At 57.3% G+C, this 18,688-nt stretch overlaps 1 protein-coding gene across 1 annotated transcript in view; it reads right to left on the reverse strand.

Moving 5' to 3' along the window:
* The window catches only part of CRMP1 (collapsin response mediator protein 1), a 46,636-nt gene extending 29,494 nt beyond the window's left edge, over window positions 1-17,142 (reverse strand). Inside the window, exon 1 of the mRNA XM_007538416.3 lies at window positions 17,024-17,142. Coding sequence (XP_007538478.2) covers window positions 17,024-17,062 — 39 coding nt within the window. The 5' untranslated portion in view covers window positions 17,063-17,142. The remainder of the gene's footprint in view (window positions 1-17,023) is intronic.
* Window positions 17,143-18,688: the final 1,546 nt, after the last annotated feature.

Below are 18,688 nucleotides of genomic sequence, written 5' to 3' on the forward strand. Positions count from 1 at the left end.
TCAAGCTCCTGCTCTCCACCTGCAGGGGGAAGCTTCAGGAATGGTGGAGCAGGGCTGCAGGTGTCTCTCTGTCTCTCTCCCTCTCTATCTCCCTCTCCCATTTCAATCTCTCTGTATCTAGACAATAACAAATAACTAAATCTATCCAAAACATTAATAAAATATTAAAAGGGAAAAAGATGAAGCTGTTCTGATATAAAAATCACTCAAATATTTAAATTCAGCGTGTGGAACCAAGGGCACACTCAAGGCCCCCACGGCCCAGGCGCGATCGCCCTTGACACCAGAGCTGGGCAGTACTCTAATCTCCTCTCCTTCTCTCACTGGTAGCAAATAAATAAACCTGTTTTTAAAAGATCCAGACAGACAGACAGACACAGAGAGGGAAGCTACCACAGCACCGAAGTGTCCCCCAGCGCTGGGCTGGGCTGTTGGAGAAGTTAAGATGTATTTCTGTTTCTTCTCGCAAAAACGTGTCGTGACTTTCCCAACAGCACAAGGGCACTCCCACAGGGCTTACTCAGGACTCGAACAGGAGTCTCTCACATGGGCACACCTGTGCCTTCCCAGGTGAGCTAGCTCACGCCCCCTCGCTTATTTTCAGACGTGAAGGAAGGAACGAGAGCCCCCTCCTACACAGCACCCAGCTTCTGTCAATGACTCTACCCCCCAAAAAAAAAACTTTTGTGGGGAGCCGGGCGGTAGCGCAGCGGGTTAAGCGTAGGTGGCACAAAGCGCAAGGACCGGCATAAGGATCCTGGTTCCAGCCCCCGGCTCCCCACCTGCAGGGGAGTCGCTTCCCAGGCGGTGAAGCAGGTCTGCAGGCGTCTGTCTTTCTCTCCCCCTCTCTGTCTTCCCCTCCTCTCTCCATGTCTCTCTGTCCTAGCCAACAACAACGACGACAACCTCATCAACTACAATAACTACAACAACAATGGAAACAACAAGGGCGACAAAAAGGAAATAAATAAATAAATAAGTCTTTAAAAAAATCCTTTTGTGGAAGTGTCTATAATCAGACTCCCCGAAACCACATCAGACCCTAATAAATAATCCGTGTTTACCTCCACCTGCAGATTTTTTTTTTTTTTTTTTGCCTCCAGGGTTATCAACGGGGCTTGGGCCTGCACTACGAATCCACTGGTCCTGGAGGCTATTTTTTCCCTTTTGTTGCCCTTGTTGTTTATTGTTGTAGTTATTATTATTGTTGTTGTTACTGCTGTCACTGCTGTTGGACAGCACAGAGAGAAATGGAGAGAGGAGGGGAAGACAGAGAGGGGGAGAGAAAGACAGACACCTGCAGACCTGCTTCGCCGCCTGGGAAGCGACTCCCCTGCAGGTGGGGAGCCGGGGGCTCGAACCGGGATCCTTACGCCGGTCCCTTGCGCTTTGCACCACCTGCGCTTAACCCACTGCGCCACCGTCCATTCTCCTCCATCTGCAGATTTTTTTCCTTTACTGGGGGGAAAATGGTCTGCAGTCGACAGTAAATACAGTCGTCGGTACATGGGTAACGTTTCCTAGTTTTTCACGTCACACACTAACCCCCACTAGGTCCTCCTCCGCCATCCTGTTCCAGGGCCTGAACCCTTCCCGCACCCCAGAGTCTCTGACTTTGGTGCGAGACACCAACTCCAGTCCAAATCCTGCTGTGTTTTCCCTTCTGGTCTTGTTTTTCGACTTCCATCCCTGAGTGAGAGCATCCCATCTTCGCATGAATACTTTCCCACTGTGTGTCTAGACCACCACTCGCCCAGCCACTCATCTGTTGGTGGACACCTGAGTCGATTCCAGGTTCTGACTATTACAAATGGTGCTGCTGGGAACACAGGTGTCCACAGATCTTTCTGGGTGGGTGTGTTGGCTTCCTTAGGCTCTGTCCCCAGGAGAGGAATTGCAGGGATGTTAAAATGAACAGACACCCAAATCTATTTGGCCTGCCAACCCGATTACAGGAATCTTGTCCAGATCAGTGAGCAAGCAGGTCACATGTGGCTCTGTGGGGCTGTCACCCAAATGTCCTCTCAGAGCCAGCGGGTTGGAGGGAGGGACCACCCCTTCCACCCTCCCTCCCTGCACTTGGCTCTCAGCTCCAGGCAGCTGAGTCTGCCCCCCCCCCCAGCCCCCTTCTCTTTCCCACATCACCAGTCACTCCTTTGCTGCAGAAACTGGGTCATCTCTGCAACAGGGCTCCCTGAAGGCATGCTCACATACAATAGGCTCCATCTGTACACACTGGGAGAGTGAAAACACTAGGAAGGAAACAACTCTTCTGCGAGGTCTGCCTTCAGCGTTCTGACATCTCCCCCCTTGCCTTTTCCTCTTTCAGAAGCTGTGACCGCCCCTCACATACCCACCAGCACCACTCAGACGCTGGCTGGCTAGCTGGCTGCCCAGATGCTGAGTTCAGGACCAGGCTCCACCCCCAAGAGCCACCAGGAGCCTGAGAGGTAGCTTGGTCTCAGAGATGGTGAAGAATCGAGCAGGCAGGAATACAGATGATGAAATGAGGGATCTTGGTGCGGAAAGGAGCTAGGAAGTTTACTTGAGGTTTCTTCCAAGAGGCCCAGACTGTAGTAATTCCTGAGCCTGACAGCTAACACACAGGTGGGCTAAAACTACTGTCTGGGAAGATGGTGTCAGCGCCGAGACGAGGACTAGAAAGCTGGATTAGGGCAGAGAGTAGCTCCCAAATGTGAGGAAAGTCTATTAATATCATTAACTGTAAACCCCATCAACCTGTCCCAGGCCCGTCTTGATTCCGCAAAGGAGCCTGTGTGACATCTGAGCTCTGTCAGTCTGAGCTCACGGTGAAGGTCATATTTGTCCTGCTTTATATTTTACTGCCAGGAGCCCCCCCTCCCCGGAGCCCTGCCCCACCAGGGACAGACAGACACAGGCTGGGGGTGTGGATCCACCTGCCAACACCCATGTCCAGTGGAGAAGCAAGGACAGAAGCCAGACCTCCCACCTTCTGCTCCCCATAGAGAATTTGGGTCCAGGGAGCCCGGTGGTAGCACACTGGGTTAAGCACAGGCGGTGCAAAGCGCAAGGACCGGCGTAAGGATCCCGGTTCGAGCCCCCGGCTCCCCACCTGCAGGGGAGTCGCTTCCCAGGCGGTGAAGCAGGTCTGCAGGTGTCTGTCTTTCTCTCCCCCTCTCTGTCTTCCCTTCCTCTCTCCATTTCTCTCTGTCCTATCCAACAACAGCGATGACATCAATAACAACAACAACTACAACAACAATAAAAAACAAGAATTTGGGTCCAAATTTGGGTCGGGGTTCCCAGTGGGATAAGCAACAGGGAAGCTTCCAGTGGAGGGGAGGGGACACGCAACTCTGGTGGTGGAAGCTGTGTGGAACTGAGCCCCGTAATTTTACAGTCTTGCTCATCATTATTAATCGCTAACAAAAAATTACAAAGAAAGAAGCAGGAATTCACCAGCCCAGGAGGAAGTGGGGTTGGGAGAGGAGACAGGCGGGGTCCCCATCATGGAGACAATGCAAAGGGAGCTGCCGACTTTCTAGGGGGTTCAGGCTGGCCAGGCTGGCTCGGGTCCAGAAAGAGGCGTAAAGTAAGCTCGGTCTTGCAGGGAAAGGCCAGGCAGGACAGAGCGGAGGGAGCAGGCAGGGAGCCAGTGTGAACATCCGGGACCACCAAGGGATGTGGCTCTTCCTTTCTCCTTCCTTCCTTCCTTCCTTCCTTCCTTCCTTCCTTCCTTCCTTCCTTTCCTTCCATTGCTGGGGCTCAATGCCAGCACTACAAATCCACCACTCCTGGTGATTTTTTTTTTTCCTTTTTCCTTTTCAACTGATAGGACAGAGATAAACTGAACGAGAAGGAGTGACAGAGAGGGAGAGAGGCAGACTCCTGCAGACCTGCTTCACCACTCGTGAAGCAACCCTCCTGCAGGTAGGGACCAAGGACTTGAACCCGGGGCCTTGCACATAGTCTCACAGACAGAACTATGTGCACTTAACCGGGTGCACTGCCTGCTTCACCATCTGTGAAGTGCCTCCCCTGCAGGTGAGGAGCCAGGGGCTCGAACCGGGATCCTTTGCCGGCCCTAGAGCTCTGCGCCCCCTGAGTTTAACCCGCTGCCTGACTCTCAAATAAACTGTTTTGTTTACTTGCTTTTCTTTCTATTCTATTTGACAGAACAGAGAGAGATCAAGAGGGGAGGGGGAGGGAGAGAGGGAGAGAGACAGACAGACACCCACAGCCCTGCTTCACCACTTGTGAAGCTCCCCCCCCCCCCGACGCAGGTGGGGAGCGGGAGCTCGAACCCGGGTCCTCACGCATGGTAACGTGCTGTGCGCTCACCCGGTGTGGGTGTGCCGCCACTCGCGCCCACCTCCCCGATAAAGCGCTTTTAAAAGAGATGTTCTTTCTCACGGAACCAGCCTTTACCACCCAAATCACTCGCTCAGCCATCTTGCAGCTTGGCAAACAACCCAGAGATGTTAGTCCAGAGTCAGTTGCCATGGCGCCGGGTCTCTGTGGTGTGAGCTCATGAAACAGGAAAGAGGAGGGGAGGAGAAAGGAAGAGAGAGAATGAGGGGGAAAGAGAGAGGGGGAGGGAGAGGCAGAGGGAGGAGGAGGGAGAGGGAGGGAAGGGGGGAAGGGAGAAGGGAGAGGGGAGGAGAAATATTCCAGCACAATGAGTGGAGTAAGGGTGGAGCTCTCATCCTGGGACTCCCAGGCGGCAGGCAAGGGCGGAGTGCTGTCCGTGGTTCTGAAAGGCAGCAGGACTGGGGAGAGTCTGGTTCCCCGGGAAGCCCCTGCCCCCCAGCCCAGGCAGCCCTGTGCCCGGCTTCCTCCTCACAAGACCCCCGGGGTCACTGCACAGACAGGCTGCAGGTGCTTCAGCTTAGTGCTACACTCTCAGCAGACATGCATCCTCAGGCAGGGCGTAACACCAAGCACAAGGACCCGGGTTCAAGACCTCAATCCCCACCTGCAGGGGAGTCGCTTCCCAGGCGGTGAAGCAGGTCTGCAGGTGTCTGTCTTTCTCTCCCCCTCTCTGTCTTCACCACCTCTCTCCATTTCTCTCTGTCCTGTCCAACAACGACGACTTCAATAACCATAACAATAATAACTACAGCGACGATAAAAAAAATTAAGGGCAACAAAAAGGGGGAGAAAATAGCCTCCAGGAACAGTAGATTTGTGGTGCAGGCACCAAGCCCCAGCAATAACCCTGGAGGAAAAAAAAAAGCTTCTCCTCTAGTTCAGTCTAGAGACTGGATTCCAGGCTCGACAAATGGATGAGGGCCAAAGAAAAAAAGGGGATAGTTCCAGGTGGTGGCACACCTGGTTGAGTGCACACATTCCAGAGCACAACGACCTGGGTTCAAACCCCACTCCCCACCTGCAGGGGAGAAGCTTCCCAAGCAGGGCTGCAGGGCTGCAGGTGTCTCTCTGTCTCTCTCTCCCTCTCTTATCTTCCCTCCCCTCTTAATTTCTCTCTGTCCTATCCAATAAAATGGGGGGAAAAAAAGGCCTCCGGGAGCAGGAGATTCCTAGTGCTGGCACCTAGCCCCAGCGAGGAGCCTGGAGGCAAAATAAATAGATAAAATGTTTAACAAAAGATGCGGATCTCCTGGTGTGAGCATCATACTGAGAAAGCCGTGTCGGGTGAACCCCAATTCTGACTGCCCAGTGAGAAAGGGAAAAATAGGAAAAATAGGAAAACGTAGGGAGGTGAAGACCTCCCCCCCAGCGTCTCCCCAGAGCCCAGGAAGCTCCTGGCGTGCGAGGCTGCCAGCCTGTGCGTGTGGGAGGGAAGGCTTCCCCTCAAGTCAAAGCAAATGTCACAGCGAGTTTTGACAGGTGCCAACCCTGCCGCTGAGAAGTGGGAGCTTCACCCGGCCAGGAGACAGGCCGCCCTGAGCAGGCACACCTCCTGGGCGCTGCTAAGAATGGCTGCCAGGCCAGAAGTGACAGGCTGTGGAGTCAAGACTCTGCCCCCACTGCCGGTGGGAATGCAGACGGGGGCCGGCCCCGTGGAGACTGTGTGCAGAGTCCTTCAACAGACAAAACGGAGCAGCCCCATTCCCGGGCGTTTACTCCGTGGGCACTGAACCCACGTGAGAAGGGACCCGTGTTCACAGCTGCAGCATTCACAACAGCAGAGGAGTGGACGCAGCCTAAGTGGCCATCCACAGACGGCCGGCCCATTTATTGCTCCGAAGTAAAGGACTCTGGGCGGGGGTGGGGTGTTCAGGTCCTGGAACATGGCGGCGGAGGACGACCTACAGGGGGTCGGAGTGTTAGGTTGGAAACTGGGCAATGTACCAACAACTGTATTTTACTGTTGACTGTAAGCCATTAATCCCCCGATAAAGGGGAAAAAAGAGAAAGAAAGGAAGTTATAGAAAGTTATAGGATATATATATATATTCATTCCATGGAATACTACTCTGCCATCAAAAAGACAATATTGCGTCCTTTGGGACAAAATGGATGAAAACTGGAGGTGATGACATTTAGTGAAGGAAGAGATAAAAGGTTAAGTACCACATGGTCTCACTCATAAGTGGAATCTAGAGAGCTGATACACAGGAACTTGGGAAAGAAGGGAGAGGGAGAGGGAGGAGGAGAAAATAGAAGCAGACTTGTGAGAACTCTGTGGCAGGTGGGAGGGTGGGGACACAGAGCCCTGGTGGTGACCCAGTATTAATCATAAGTAAAAATGAATGAAACTCTCATTCCAGGGGCCAGGCAGTGGGGCACCAGTTGAGCATGGCTATTACACAGCTATTACCAGGTACGAGGATGTGGGTTCGAGCCCCCGCTCCCCACCTGCAGGGGAGGAAGCTTAATCAGTGGTGAAAGTGTTGTAGGTGTCTCTCACCCTCTCTATCTCCTCCCCCCCTCAATTTCTTTCTGTCCCATCAAATACAAACAGAACGAAAAATAAATAAGGGCCGGGTGGTGGCGCACCGGGCTGAGCGCACACATGACCGTGAGCAAGGACCCAGGTTCAAGCCCCAGGTCCCCACCTGCAGGGGAAAAGCTCTGTGAGTGGTGGGACAGGGCTGCAGGAGTTTCTCTGTCTCTCTCCCTCTCTGTCTCCCTCTTCCCTCTCAATTTCTGGTTGTCTCTATCCAATAAATAAATAAATAAAGATAATGAAATAAATGTAAGTAAGTTAAATAAAAAGGAGAAACACGGCTGCCTGAAGCAGAGGATTCTTAGTGCAGTTACACATACTACATAATAAATAAGTAAATAAATAAATAAAAGCATAAGAAATAAAGAAATCATCCCACCCAAGCACCTGTGTCCAGATTGCACCAAGCAGCTCCCCAAGATGGGCCGGGAAGGTATTTGTCCCAGGTGGGGAGCCAGGCCGCAGACCCTCTGACAGACGAAGTGTCTGCCCCTCGGCTCTGCCTGCCCTCCTTCCCTGACCCCAGCCCCACCCACCGGTCTGCACCACCCCCCACTCGCCTGGGACAACAGAGCCGGAGAGGAAGCGGCTGCCTGTGGGAGGCTCCTAGGAGGCTCTGAGGGGCAGGTGGGTTTCTGCTGCTGTTTCTCCACTGAAAACAACACAAGCCCCGGAAGGGAGCTGAAGGGTCCAGCCTAGGCCTACACCCAACCCCAAGGGAAGCCCGGCTGAGCCCCACCACCTCAGACGCTCCAGCCGGGACTATGACCGTCTCTGGGCGGCCACAGAACCCAACCCAATCTTGCTCCCAGCAGCCATTGCTTCAACACTGGGCGACCCAGGGCCATGGCCGTGACAGCTAAGGCAGTTTTCAGCTCCAGCGTTTTGTTATTCCGTCCCTGGAATAAGAAGCAGGGTCCCTAAGAGACTGCATGTGTGACGGTCAAAACCTGGAAGCAACCCAGGTGTCCAACAACAGACGAGTGGCTGAGAAAGTTGTGGTCTAGAGATACACAATGGAATACTACTCAGCTGTGAAGAAGGATGAACTGACCTTCTTACCCTCATCTTGGATGGAGCTGGAAGGATTCGTGTGACGTGAGATCAGCCAGAAAGAGAAGGATGAAGATGAAATGATCTCGCTCGTAGATAGGAGTGGAGAAATCAGAACGGAAGGAGAAGCACTAAGCAGAACGTGGAGTTGGTGTGTTGCACCGAAGGAAAGGGCTCTGGGGTGGGGGGTGGGGGCTCGGGTCCTGGGACAGGATGGCAGAGGAGGACCTCGTGGGGGTTAGAGTGTCCTGTGGAAAACTGGGACATGTTGTGCTCGTGCCAACTGCTGTGTTTACTGTCGACTGTAAACCATTAATCCCCCCCCAATAAAGAGAAAGAAAAACTTTGAAATAATTTTTTAAAAGACAGGGGCAGTGGGGGTTCAGGTCCACCATAGGGGGAGTGGGGTGGACACAGACCTTTGGTGTGGGGACAGTATGAAGCTGTACTCGTGTTCATTTGTAATCTTATACATCAGGAGGAATTCAATATGTGGGGGGGGGGGGTAGGTTGTTTCAAGTCCCATAACTTCAAGAAGGAGAAAGAGGAGGAGGAGAAAGAGGAGGAGGAGGGCAAAGAGACACTGAGAGGAGACAAAGACACCTGCAGACCTGCTTCGCCGCTTGTGAAACTCTCCTCCTGCAGGTGGGAAGCTGGGGGCTCGAACCCTGGACTTTGTGTGGCTCCTTCCCCATAGCACTATATGAAAAAATGTCGACCTATTTTCAAGACTGTGGGAGAACTATAGTGGTTATCCACGGGGTGGGGTGGGGGCACAGGTCTCTGATGATGGGAGTGGTGAAATGAAAAAGAAAGGGAGGGAGGAAGGGAGAAAGGCAGGGAGGAAAAGCCCAAACCCTACCGGCACCTCCCTGCGAGTGAGGCTGCAGCCCCCGCCCCCGGAGGTCTCCCCGTCAGTGTGCGTGCGGCCCCCACCCTGGTCTGAACTCAGCGAAACGTCCTCCGCAGAAGGCGCGTCTCGTGCCCTAAGACCACCCCAGCGCCCGGGCACGTGGCAGAGCCAGACACGCCGGAGTAGCGGGCACTGCCGTCTCCGCCCCTGGTGCAGTCTGGGCCCCCGGCCCCCGCCCGGCCCCTCTCCGCCCGGACGGGCTTTGCTATGTCAGTACCAGCCACAGCGGCTACTGTCTGGCTGCCTCGAGCTATGAGGAGGAGCCCCCGTCCAGCACTGGCCAGAGCAGGGTTCCCACTGCCCGAGGGCCTCGACGGCGTGGCTCCGACACGTGGGGGTTCTCTGTGGTCCACACACACAATGTGGCGGAATATTACTCGACCAGTTAAAATGATGAGTTCACCTTCTCCGCCCCTTCTTGGATGGAGCTTGCAGTGACATCAACCAGAAGGAGAAGTGTTGGTCTGCTTCTAATTCTGCTTCTAAGACTCCTTCTGTTTTTGATCATCACGTTAAGTGCCCCTGCATTGATTAACGCTGTGGTCTGTTTACATAATCATTGTTTTGTCTGAGACCCGCACTGGTTTAATCCCCACTGGTTCGAGCTCCTTTTCCACTCCGCCCCCTCTCCTGGTCACACCCTGTTTTCCACCGTTTAAGCCCCACTGGTTCATGCGCTTTTTCCTTCTCCCCACCCCGTATCCTACGTGCATCCTCTTCCCGACCTGACACTTCTGTCTCAGGAGATATAAAGGGCAGGATTTTCTAATGAAGAGAGATTAGATTGACTGCACTGCATCCCCGCTCATCAATAAAGATTGAACTGCGTTCCCAGCTCAGCCAGGAGTCCCTGATCGTCTGTCTCCCGCCCGCGAAGCCAGCCCGGCATCTGGCGCCCTGAACAGGGACCGGCAGAGAAGGAGAGTGGGATGCTCTCACTCAAGGGCAGGAGTGGAGAAATAGGAACAGAAAAGGAAACACAAAACAGACGCCAGACGGACGGAGTCTGGTGTCTCTGGAGGAGTTGGGGGTGGGAGGCTCTCAGGCCAGGAGCATGATGGTGGAGGAGGACCTGGGTGTGGGGAGAGTGCTTTGCAGAAAACCAAGACATTTCACACGTGTACTGCTGCGGGTTTGAGACTCGGAGCCGGACGATGGAGACCACGAGGAGGAACAGGCCACAGAAGGAGGCCGTGCTCTTAATGATCTTATAGAACCCTGGCCCCCGAACAAAGGGACAGTCCAGCTCCGAGGGGCAGCAGACAGAGGTCACCACCCAAGCTGCAAGGTTAAAGGGACGCTTGCACCCACAGTCCAGGGTCTGGCATCTGTTCCTGCATCGCTGTGTCTGGGGGGAGTTTAGTCTCAGGACTTAGAAGCTCCAGGGCCTGCAGGATGTGTCGGGATAAGGCGCCACTAGGGGAGGGGCCTTTCTCAAGGTCTGTCATGTGGGCTGGGCTCCCCCCTGCAGCTGGGTCAGTCAGTTGACTCTTAGCCTGGGTGTTCTCTCTTCCATTTCAGTACCAACAACTGTACTTACTGTTCACCGTAAACCATTTATCTCCCCCACCCCATCTAAGAAGAGGAAGGGGGGGTCGGGCGGTAGCGCAGCGGGTTAAGCGCAGGTGGCGCAAAGCACAAGGACCAGAGTAAGGATCCCAGTGCGAGCCCCTGGGTCACCACCCAGCAGGGGAGTCGCTTCACAGGCGGTGAAGCAGGTCTGCAGGTGTCTGTCTTTCTCTCCCCCTCTCTGTCTTCCCCTCCTCTCTCCATTTCTCTCTGTCCTACCCAACAATGAATGACATCATCAACAATAACCACAACAAGGCTACAACAACAAGGGCAACAAAAGGGGGGGAAATGGCCTCCAGGAGCAGTGGATTCATGGTGCAGGCACCGAGCCCCAGTGATAACCCTGGATGCAAAAAAAATAAAAAATAAAAAGAGGAAGGAGGAGGAGGAGGAGGAGGAGGAGGAGGAGGAGGAGAATCATCATCTCTGAATCTTCGCAGTGGTTTGCCATGCAACAAAGCCAACAACGAAAGCCCCAGAGTCAGAAAATGGTGAAGCCACGGAGAACACGCTCTGTGCCAGCAGCATGCAGACACCTCGCAGAGGGGCGGGCTCTGGTTCTCAGGGAGCAGGAACACGCAGAGTGTTACTATTACAACAGCAGACGTCACTCTTAGGATTGCACATCCCAGCTCGGCGACCAGCGGGCGTGGCCAAGCGGGCGAGTGGGGCCTCCGGCTCCAGAACTCCTAGCACCCAAGTACCCACAGAACAAGGTCAGACCGTCAGGGGCTGGGTGGCGGCGCACCTGGTTGAGCACACACGTTACAATGCGCAAGGATACAGGTTCCAGCCCCCGGGCCCCACCAGCAGGAGGAAAGCTTTGCGAGTGGTGAAGAAGGGCTGCAGGTGTCTCTCTCACCTCTCAATTTTTTTTTAAATATTTATTTCCTCTTGGTACCCTTGTTGTAGTTATTATTGTTGTTATTGATGTAGTCGTTGTCGCATAGGACAGAGAGAAATGGAGAGAGGAGGGGAAGATAGAGAGGGGGAGAGAAAGACAGACACCTGCAGACCTGCTTCACCGCCTGTGAAGCGACTCCCCTGCAGGTGGGGAGCCGGGGGCTCGAACCGGGATCCTTATGCCGGTCCCTGCGCTTTGTGCCACCTGCGCTTAACCCGCTGCGCTACTGCCCGACTCCCCCCTCTCAATTTCTGACTGTCTCTATCCAATAAATAAATAAAGATAATTTAAGAGAAAAAAGTCGGGGTGTCTGCTGTCTGGCTTGGAACTATTTCAGCCTGTTCTGTGAGGACAAGGACGCCAAGGCCAGGAAGGGAGCTGCCTGGTGGAGGCCCCCGGATGCCCTGTGCCTCCAAGCAGGATGCAGACCCCCGTGGGGTCTTTCTCACTCTAGGGCCCTTCTCCCCGTCAAAGCCTTGGGGGACCTTTTCTTTTATGAGCCCCTCACTCAAGTTTATTCAAGGTTTCCCCATCCTCTCAATTTTTTTTTCTTTATTAGACAGGACAGAGAGAAATTGGGAGAGGATGGGGAGTGAGGGACAGAGGGGGAGTGAGGGAGAGACCTGCTGACCTGCTTCAATGTTTCTGAGGTTTCCCCTACCTGTCCTCTTATTTTTAAAAAAATATTTTATTTTTTATTTACTTTTGTTGCCCTTTTTTGTTGTTGTAGTTATTATTATTGTTGTTGTTGGACAGGACAGAGAGAAATGGAGAGAGGAGGGGAAGACAGAGAGGGGGAGAGAAAGACAGACACCTGCAGACCTGCTTCACCGCCTGTGAAGCGACTCCCCTGCAGGTGGGGAGCCGGGGGCTCGAACCGGGATCCTTAAGTCGGTCCTTGTGCTTTGTGCCACCTGCGCTTAACCTAACGTTGTGCTACCGCCCGACCCCCGCCCCGGTCTAATTTTTAAAAACATTTTAGTTTACTCATTCATTTATCGGATAGAGACAGAGAGAATAATTCAGAGGGATGTGGGGAGGAACAGAGAGACACCTGCAGCCCTGCTTCACTGCTTGTAAAGCTTCCTGCTGCAGGTGGGGACTGGGGGCTTGAACCCGGGTCCTCGTGCATGATAACTGTGCTCAACTGGGTGCACCACTGCCCGGCGCCTGTCCTCCTCAGTCACCGTGTCGACTGCTGGGTCTCCTGATTCTACGCACGCCCCACCCAGATCTGACCATCTGGTCCCCCACTTCTGTGCCAAGCAAGCCTTGGACACCCAGCTCCTGCCACCCCGGGGCCCCCAGGAGTCACCTGCCCGTGCTTCTGACACGCAGGCTCGGCCCTGCCTATGCGTGGCCACTGCCCCGGTGAGGATGGACGGGAGGGCACAGCTGGCTGGGCACCGGTCAGCCAGTCGCTGGGAATTCAGATTCCCCGGGGAGACAGCGTGGGTCTGGGGACAGGGCCCAGCACTGCTGAGCTGGCCCGGCAAAGCACAGCCCCGTGCGGGGTGTCGGCGGGTGCTGTGTGCGCAAGGCGGCGGCCACCGGGGCCGGGCAACGGCGCGCCTGGTTGAACGCACACACATCACTGTGCGCAAGGACCGGGTGGGCGCTTCACAAGCAGAGAAGCAGGTCTGCAGGCGTCTCTCCGTCTCCTCTCCTCTTTTCTCTGTCTCTCACACCCCTCCCTCCGCCTCCCTCTCTCTTTTGCTGCCAGTAGCTGGGCTCGGTGCTGGCACTATGAATCTACCACTTCTGGTGGCTTTTTCTTTCTTTTTTTTTTTTTGGGGGGGGGGTCTTTTTTTTCCCCAATAGGACAGAGAGAAATCAAGAAAGAAAGGGAAGACAGAGAGGAGGAGAGAAAGACAGACAGCTGCAGACCTGCTTCGCCGCCCGTGAAGCGACTCCCCTGCAGGTGGGGAGCCTCGTACAGTCCTTGTGCTTCTTAATACGTGCACTTAACCCAGTGTGCCACCATCTCCATCCATCCATACCTCTCTCTGTCTCTCTGTCTCTGTCTCTCTCTCTCTCGCCTCCAGGGTTATCACTGGGGCTTGGTGGCGGCAGCGAGAATCCTGGAGGCAAAAAAAATTAATTTTTATAAAAGAAGAGACACGTCCGCCATAGCCTCACGGGGGCCGCCCCAGCTCAGCGCCGCCTTCACGTCCTCACTGAGACACCATCTGATCTGAGCAAAGATGTTTCCCACTGCAGACGTGCCTCACTGGGCTGAGGAAATAGCTCAGCTGGGAAGACTCGCTCTACCACCCTGCAGGACCCGGGTTCGAGCCCTCCGCACCACGTGGGAGCACCCTGCCCAGCAGGGTTTGCTGTCTCTCCTCTGTTTTTATCAAAATCAAACAAGAAAGAAAAGGGAGGGAGCGGGGTAGACAGTGCACCTGGCATTACATGGACCCGGGTTCAAGCCCCCAGTCCCCACCTGCAGGGGGGAAGCGGGGTTGCAGGCGTCTCCCTGTCTCTCTCCCTTCCTCTGTATCTCCCTGTCCCTTTCAGTTTCTCTGTGTCACACGTCTGTCTTTCTCTCTGCATAGCTGCACACTGGGGGATCTCACCTCTTGGCCTTGGACTCCAACACCCACCCCCAGCCATCCCCCCCCACAGACACCTGGAATCAGACAGGGCTGTCTAGACAGGTGGACGGGATCAGCGGCTGCTCTGCTCCTGAGGGACAGTCCAGGATCAGAGAGGAGGAGGATCCCCCAGGAAGGCCCCTCCCCTCCCGCAACACTGGCCAGGAGCCCCGAATCAAATGCCAGGCAGAACCAAATGCCAGCCTCCTCTGTCCCTCCCCATGCCTGCAAACCCACCCTCACTGCTCAGCCGCCACCAGGGAGGGAGGGGCAGGTGGGCCATGCAGGTAGAGACCCCTCCCCCATCAGGCTGGGGACTGCAGCCCTGCCCTCCACCCCCCGGGAGCCCCCCACCCCCAGCTCTCCAAAGGGAAGTAGGGTGGTGGGTACCAGGAGCAAGCAGCCTCATTCCCCCATTGCAGGGAGCCCATGCTGGCTGGGAGAAGGCCAGTGTCTGTCTGTCTGTCTGTCTCTTCCTATCAGCACAGGCGTGAGCCTCTGTCCCCTCTAGGGGCTACTGGGGGGAAGCACCTTGCCCAGAGAATGCTCTGAGAACCCCGCGCCAGGGCTGAGACACCTGCAGAGCCTAAGCCGCCAACCTCACCAGCTTTCAGTAACGTCAGCACTTCTCAGGGTCAGTGCGGGCACGTGGGCGCCCAGCCACCCACCCACCCAGGGGGGCGTCTCCCCTGGGTGCCTGAGCCGGGCAGGGCCACCGCAGAGCCCCGGTCCCTTTGTTTGCGAGAGCCTCGCCCCAGAGGTTCCCCACCTGGTCACAAGGGAACCTCGCTGAGACTTTAATTCTTTACAGAGCAGCGGACCAGGGAGGCTCCATGAGCATTTATTTCACTGGGTCCCGGAGCCAGAGCTGCCAGGCCTGTCTACCAGCTCGGGAAGGGCAGACAGAAAAACAGCCATTTCAACCTGTCCCCACTGCCCCGCCCTGCCCGGCAGTCCCCGTCCACACCTCTGTCCAGCCATCCCTGCTCAAAGACCCTCATCTCTACACCCCTGCCAAGGAGTGTGTGTGTGTGTGTGTGTGGGGGGGGGGTTGCTTAGAAGAGAAAGGGGCTGGGTGGGGGCAGAGTGAGCCCAGGGCCACACCCCGGGGCCCTCCACTCCAGGGCCACCCACACCCAGGGGCTGCAGGGGCTGCCCTCGGGGTCCCCTGGGGTGGCCGGCTTATCCAGCAGAGGCTGGCCCATACCAGGCACTTCCCCCAGTGGGTGGGGCGAGCAGAGAAAGGGGACAGTCCTGGGAAGGCCACACGACCCCCCCCCCACCCCACGTCCACACAGCCACTGCTTCCGCCTCTGTATGGCATCATTCAGTCCACGCAGTGGGCCCAGGGAGGCAGGGCAGCCGGGCTGAAGCTTCCTTCCAGCAACTTCTCTCCTGCCCTGCAGGGACCCTGGTCCTGGCTCTGACAAGCTCCCCAAAGAGGACAGAAGCTTCAAGCTGGCCAGCCGCCTAGGGGCACCCACCGTCCAACAATCTTGGCCCCACTGGGAGGAGCCGCAAGGCAGAGGGTCCCACAGGGAGGCGGGGTCCCCAGAGGCCAGCGGAGGGTCCACACGGGGCTCCAGGCTCAGGCCACTGCACAGCCCCACGGCCAACAAGGGGTTCAGGATCAGGGAGCCCTAAGTCTTGGGCCCACACCACAGACCAGCCCCGGGCACCCATTAACCAGGGCACCCATGGATGTTTAACCAGGCAGAGTGAGAAGGGCCAGTCTTGGCACTTGAGGGAGGGCAGGGAGGAGAGGGAGGGCCGGGCACAGAGCCACACCCCTGCATCAGTATAAAGGGTAGCTGGGGAGATGTGAAGCTGGGCTCAGGGGGTCAGCAGCGTCCTCCTGGGGAGACTGGGGAGGGGGCTCTGTTCCCTTCCTCTCTCACCAGCACCCCCAGCCGTAGCCTGAGGGAGGGCTCTGTGCTCAGAGCTCCTCGCAAAGGCCTTAGAGTGACAATAAAACGAGGGGTCACACTGGGCAGGGAGAGTGCCTTCAGGTCCCAGCAGGTGACAACCACCAGGTCCCAGCAGGTGACAACCCCCAGGCCCCAGCAGGTGACCCCCCAGGCCTCAGCAAGTGACCCCCCCAGGCCCCAGCAGGTGACCCCCCAGGCCCCAGCAGGTGACCCCCCAGGCCCCAGCAGGTGCCACCCCAAGTCCCAGCAGGTGACCCCCCAGGCCCCAGGAGGTGAGTCCCCCAGGCCCCAGCAGGTGACGCCCCAAGTCCCAGCAAGTGAGTCCCCCAGGCCCCAGCAGGTGACCCCCCAGGCCCCAGCAGGTGACCCCCCAAGTCCCAGCAGGTGACCCCCCCAGGCCCCAGCAGGTGACCCCCCAGGCCTCAGCAGGTGACCCCCCAGGCCCCAGCAAGTGACCCCCAGGCCCCAGCAGGTGACCCCCCAGGCCCCAGCAGGTGACCCCCCAGGCCCCAGCAGGTGACCCCCCAGGCCCCAGCAGGTGACCTTTGCCAGTCACGATTCCAGACCCCGGGTCTCAGGGCCCAAGCCTCCCAAGGGTCTTCACCCTCCAGCTCCGGGGTGGGGTGGGGGGATCCAGGCCCCTCCTCCCAGGCCCACAGCCCCGGGTTCCCCGGCAGGCGCCCCCCAGACAAAGCCAAAGCGCGCAGCCCTGGGCTCCTTTGTCTGCGGCCACACCCAGCCCCCTGCCCGCGGGCTGTGCAGACCCCACCCCACCCCCAGACCCAGCTCCTTTTACCCTTCCCGGCCAGGACCCCCACCCACCCCACCCCTCGGGGGGCTCGGGCGAGAACGTGGGAGGGGCCTCCGGCAGGGCGTCGCCTCCGGCTCCCTCCGCGGGGTGGGGGTGTCCGCAGCTCACCCTTCTCGGGTGGGGCACCAGAGAGCCCCCAGGGGCTCGGCCCAGGGTCCGAGGGAGCGCCCCCGCCCCCCACCATCCTCCATCACATCCCCGGGAAGGGGTGGGGGGCTGCGAGCCCAGGAGGAGGCGAGGACCCCCCCCAGCCCCGCTGCGGCCCCGCCCCGCCCCGCCCCGCGGGCTCCCCTCCCCCCACACGGGCCCCAGGAGCCGGGGGAGGGCGCGGGGACCCCCGCCCCACTTACGGTGATGTGCGGGATGCTCTTCTTGCCCTGGAAAGACATGGTCCAGCCGGACTGTCCGCCGCTCGCCGGGAAGGGACAAAGGCCCCGAGGGGAGGAGGGGGGAGCGGCGAGGGGCCGGGAGCTCGCGGAGGACGGGGACCCGCAGCCCGGCTGCCCGCTCGCCTCGCCGACAGGGCGGAGGAGGAGGGAGAGGAAGAGGGAGAGGAGGAGGGGCAGGGGGAGCAGGGGGAGCAGGAGGAGCAAGGGGAGCAGGAGGAGGGCGCAGCCCTGACTGGCAGCTGCCGCCGCCCTGCGCCTCCCCGCCCCGCCTCCCCGCACCCCTCGCCGGGCATCCCCAGCGGCTGCAGGGTGGGGGGCACCCAGGCCGAGTGGGGTGTCCCCAGCACCTGGGGGCGGGGGCGGGAGCCTCAGGAGCCTGGAGGGGGGTGCCCGCAGCGACAAGTGCAAGCAGCCCCCGCCCCCACCCCTACCCCCACCCCGGGGTCTCCCCCCACCCCCTCCTCGGTTTGTCCCTCTCTCTGCAAGGCCACCCTCCGCAGCCCGCCGCCTGCGGCTCTTCATGCTCAGCGTCGCCCGTCCCGTCCCCCATGTCCCCCAATGTCCAAGACAAAAGACCACGTGTCCTTCTAGGTTTTTGTTTTTGTTTGTTTGTTTTTTGCCTCCAGGGTTAAGGCTGAGGCTCAGGGTCGAATAATCCACCGCTTCCAGCGGCCATGGCCAGTTCCCTTTTATTTAATATTTTTTCATTTTTAATTTCATTGGATAGGACAGAGAGAAATTGAGAGAGGAAGGGTAGATAGGGAAAGACCTTGTGAAGCGCCCCCGTTGCAGGTGGGGAGCAGGGCTCGAACCCGGATCCTTGCATGGGCCTTTCTGCTTAGTTTTTTTTTATTTGTTCCCTTTTGTTGTCCTTGTTTTATTGTTGTACTTATTATTGTTGTTGGATAGGACAGAGAGAAATGGAGAGAGATGGGGAAGACAGAGAGGGGGAGAGAAAGACAGACACCTGCAGACCTGCTTCACCGCCTGTGAAGTGACTCCCCTGCAGGTGGGGAGCCTGGGGCTGGAACCAGGATCCTTATGCTGGTCCTTGAGTTTTGCGCCAAGTGTGCTTAACCCGCTGTGCTACCGCCCAACTCCCCTTCTTAGTATTAAGTGCACTGAAGCCACTGCCCATCCACCCTCCTGAAATTTCTTGACCAAGCCTTTCCAGGCACGCAGTCTCCCTGAGCCAGCCCCCCACCGCCACCCCTACCCCTCCACCTGGCTGGGTGATGCCTGCCCCCCACCCCACGCAGGGACACAAGGTTGAACTGAGCATCCCCTGTGGGTCATGAACGCAGCTGGCCCGGGGGACAGCAGGTCACAGCACACACGTGCACACCTGCACACACAGAGACACACGTGCAGTGCACACCTGCACACACACACGTGCACACCTGCACACACAGACACACGCAGTGCACAACTGCACACACAGACACACAGGCACACAGGCAGTGCACACCTTAACACACAGACACACACGCAGTGCGCACCTGCACACACAGACAGACACACACAGGCAGACACGCAGTGCACACCTGCACACACATACACAGGCAGACACACACACAGTGCACACCTGCACACGCAGACACACACGGTGCACACCTGCACACACAG

This window comes from Erinaceus europaeus, chromosome 3 (genome assembly GCF_950295315.1).
Source record: "Erinaceus europaeus chromosome 3, mEriEur2.1, whole genome shotgun sequence".
Lineage (NCBI taxonomy): Eukaryota > Metazoa > Chordata > Mammalia > Eulipotyphla > Erinaceidae > Erinaceus > Erinaceus europaeus.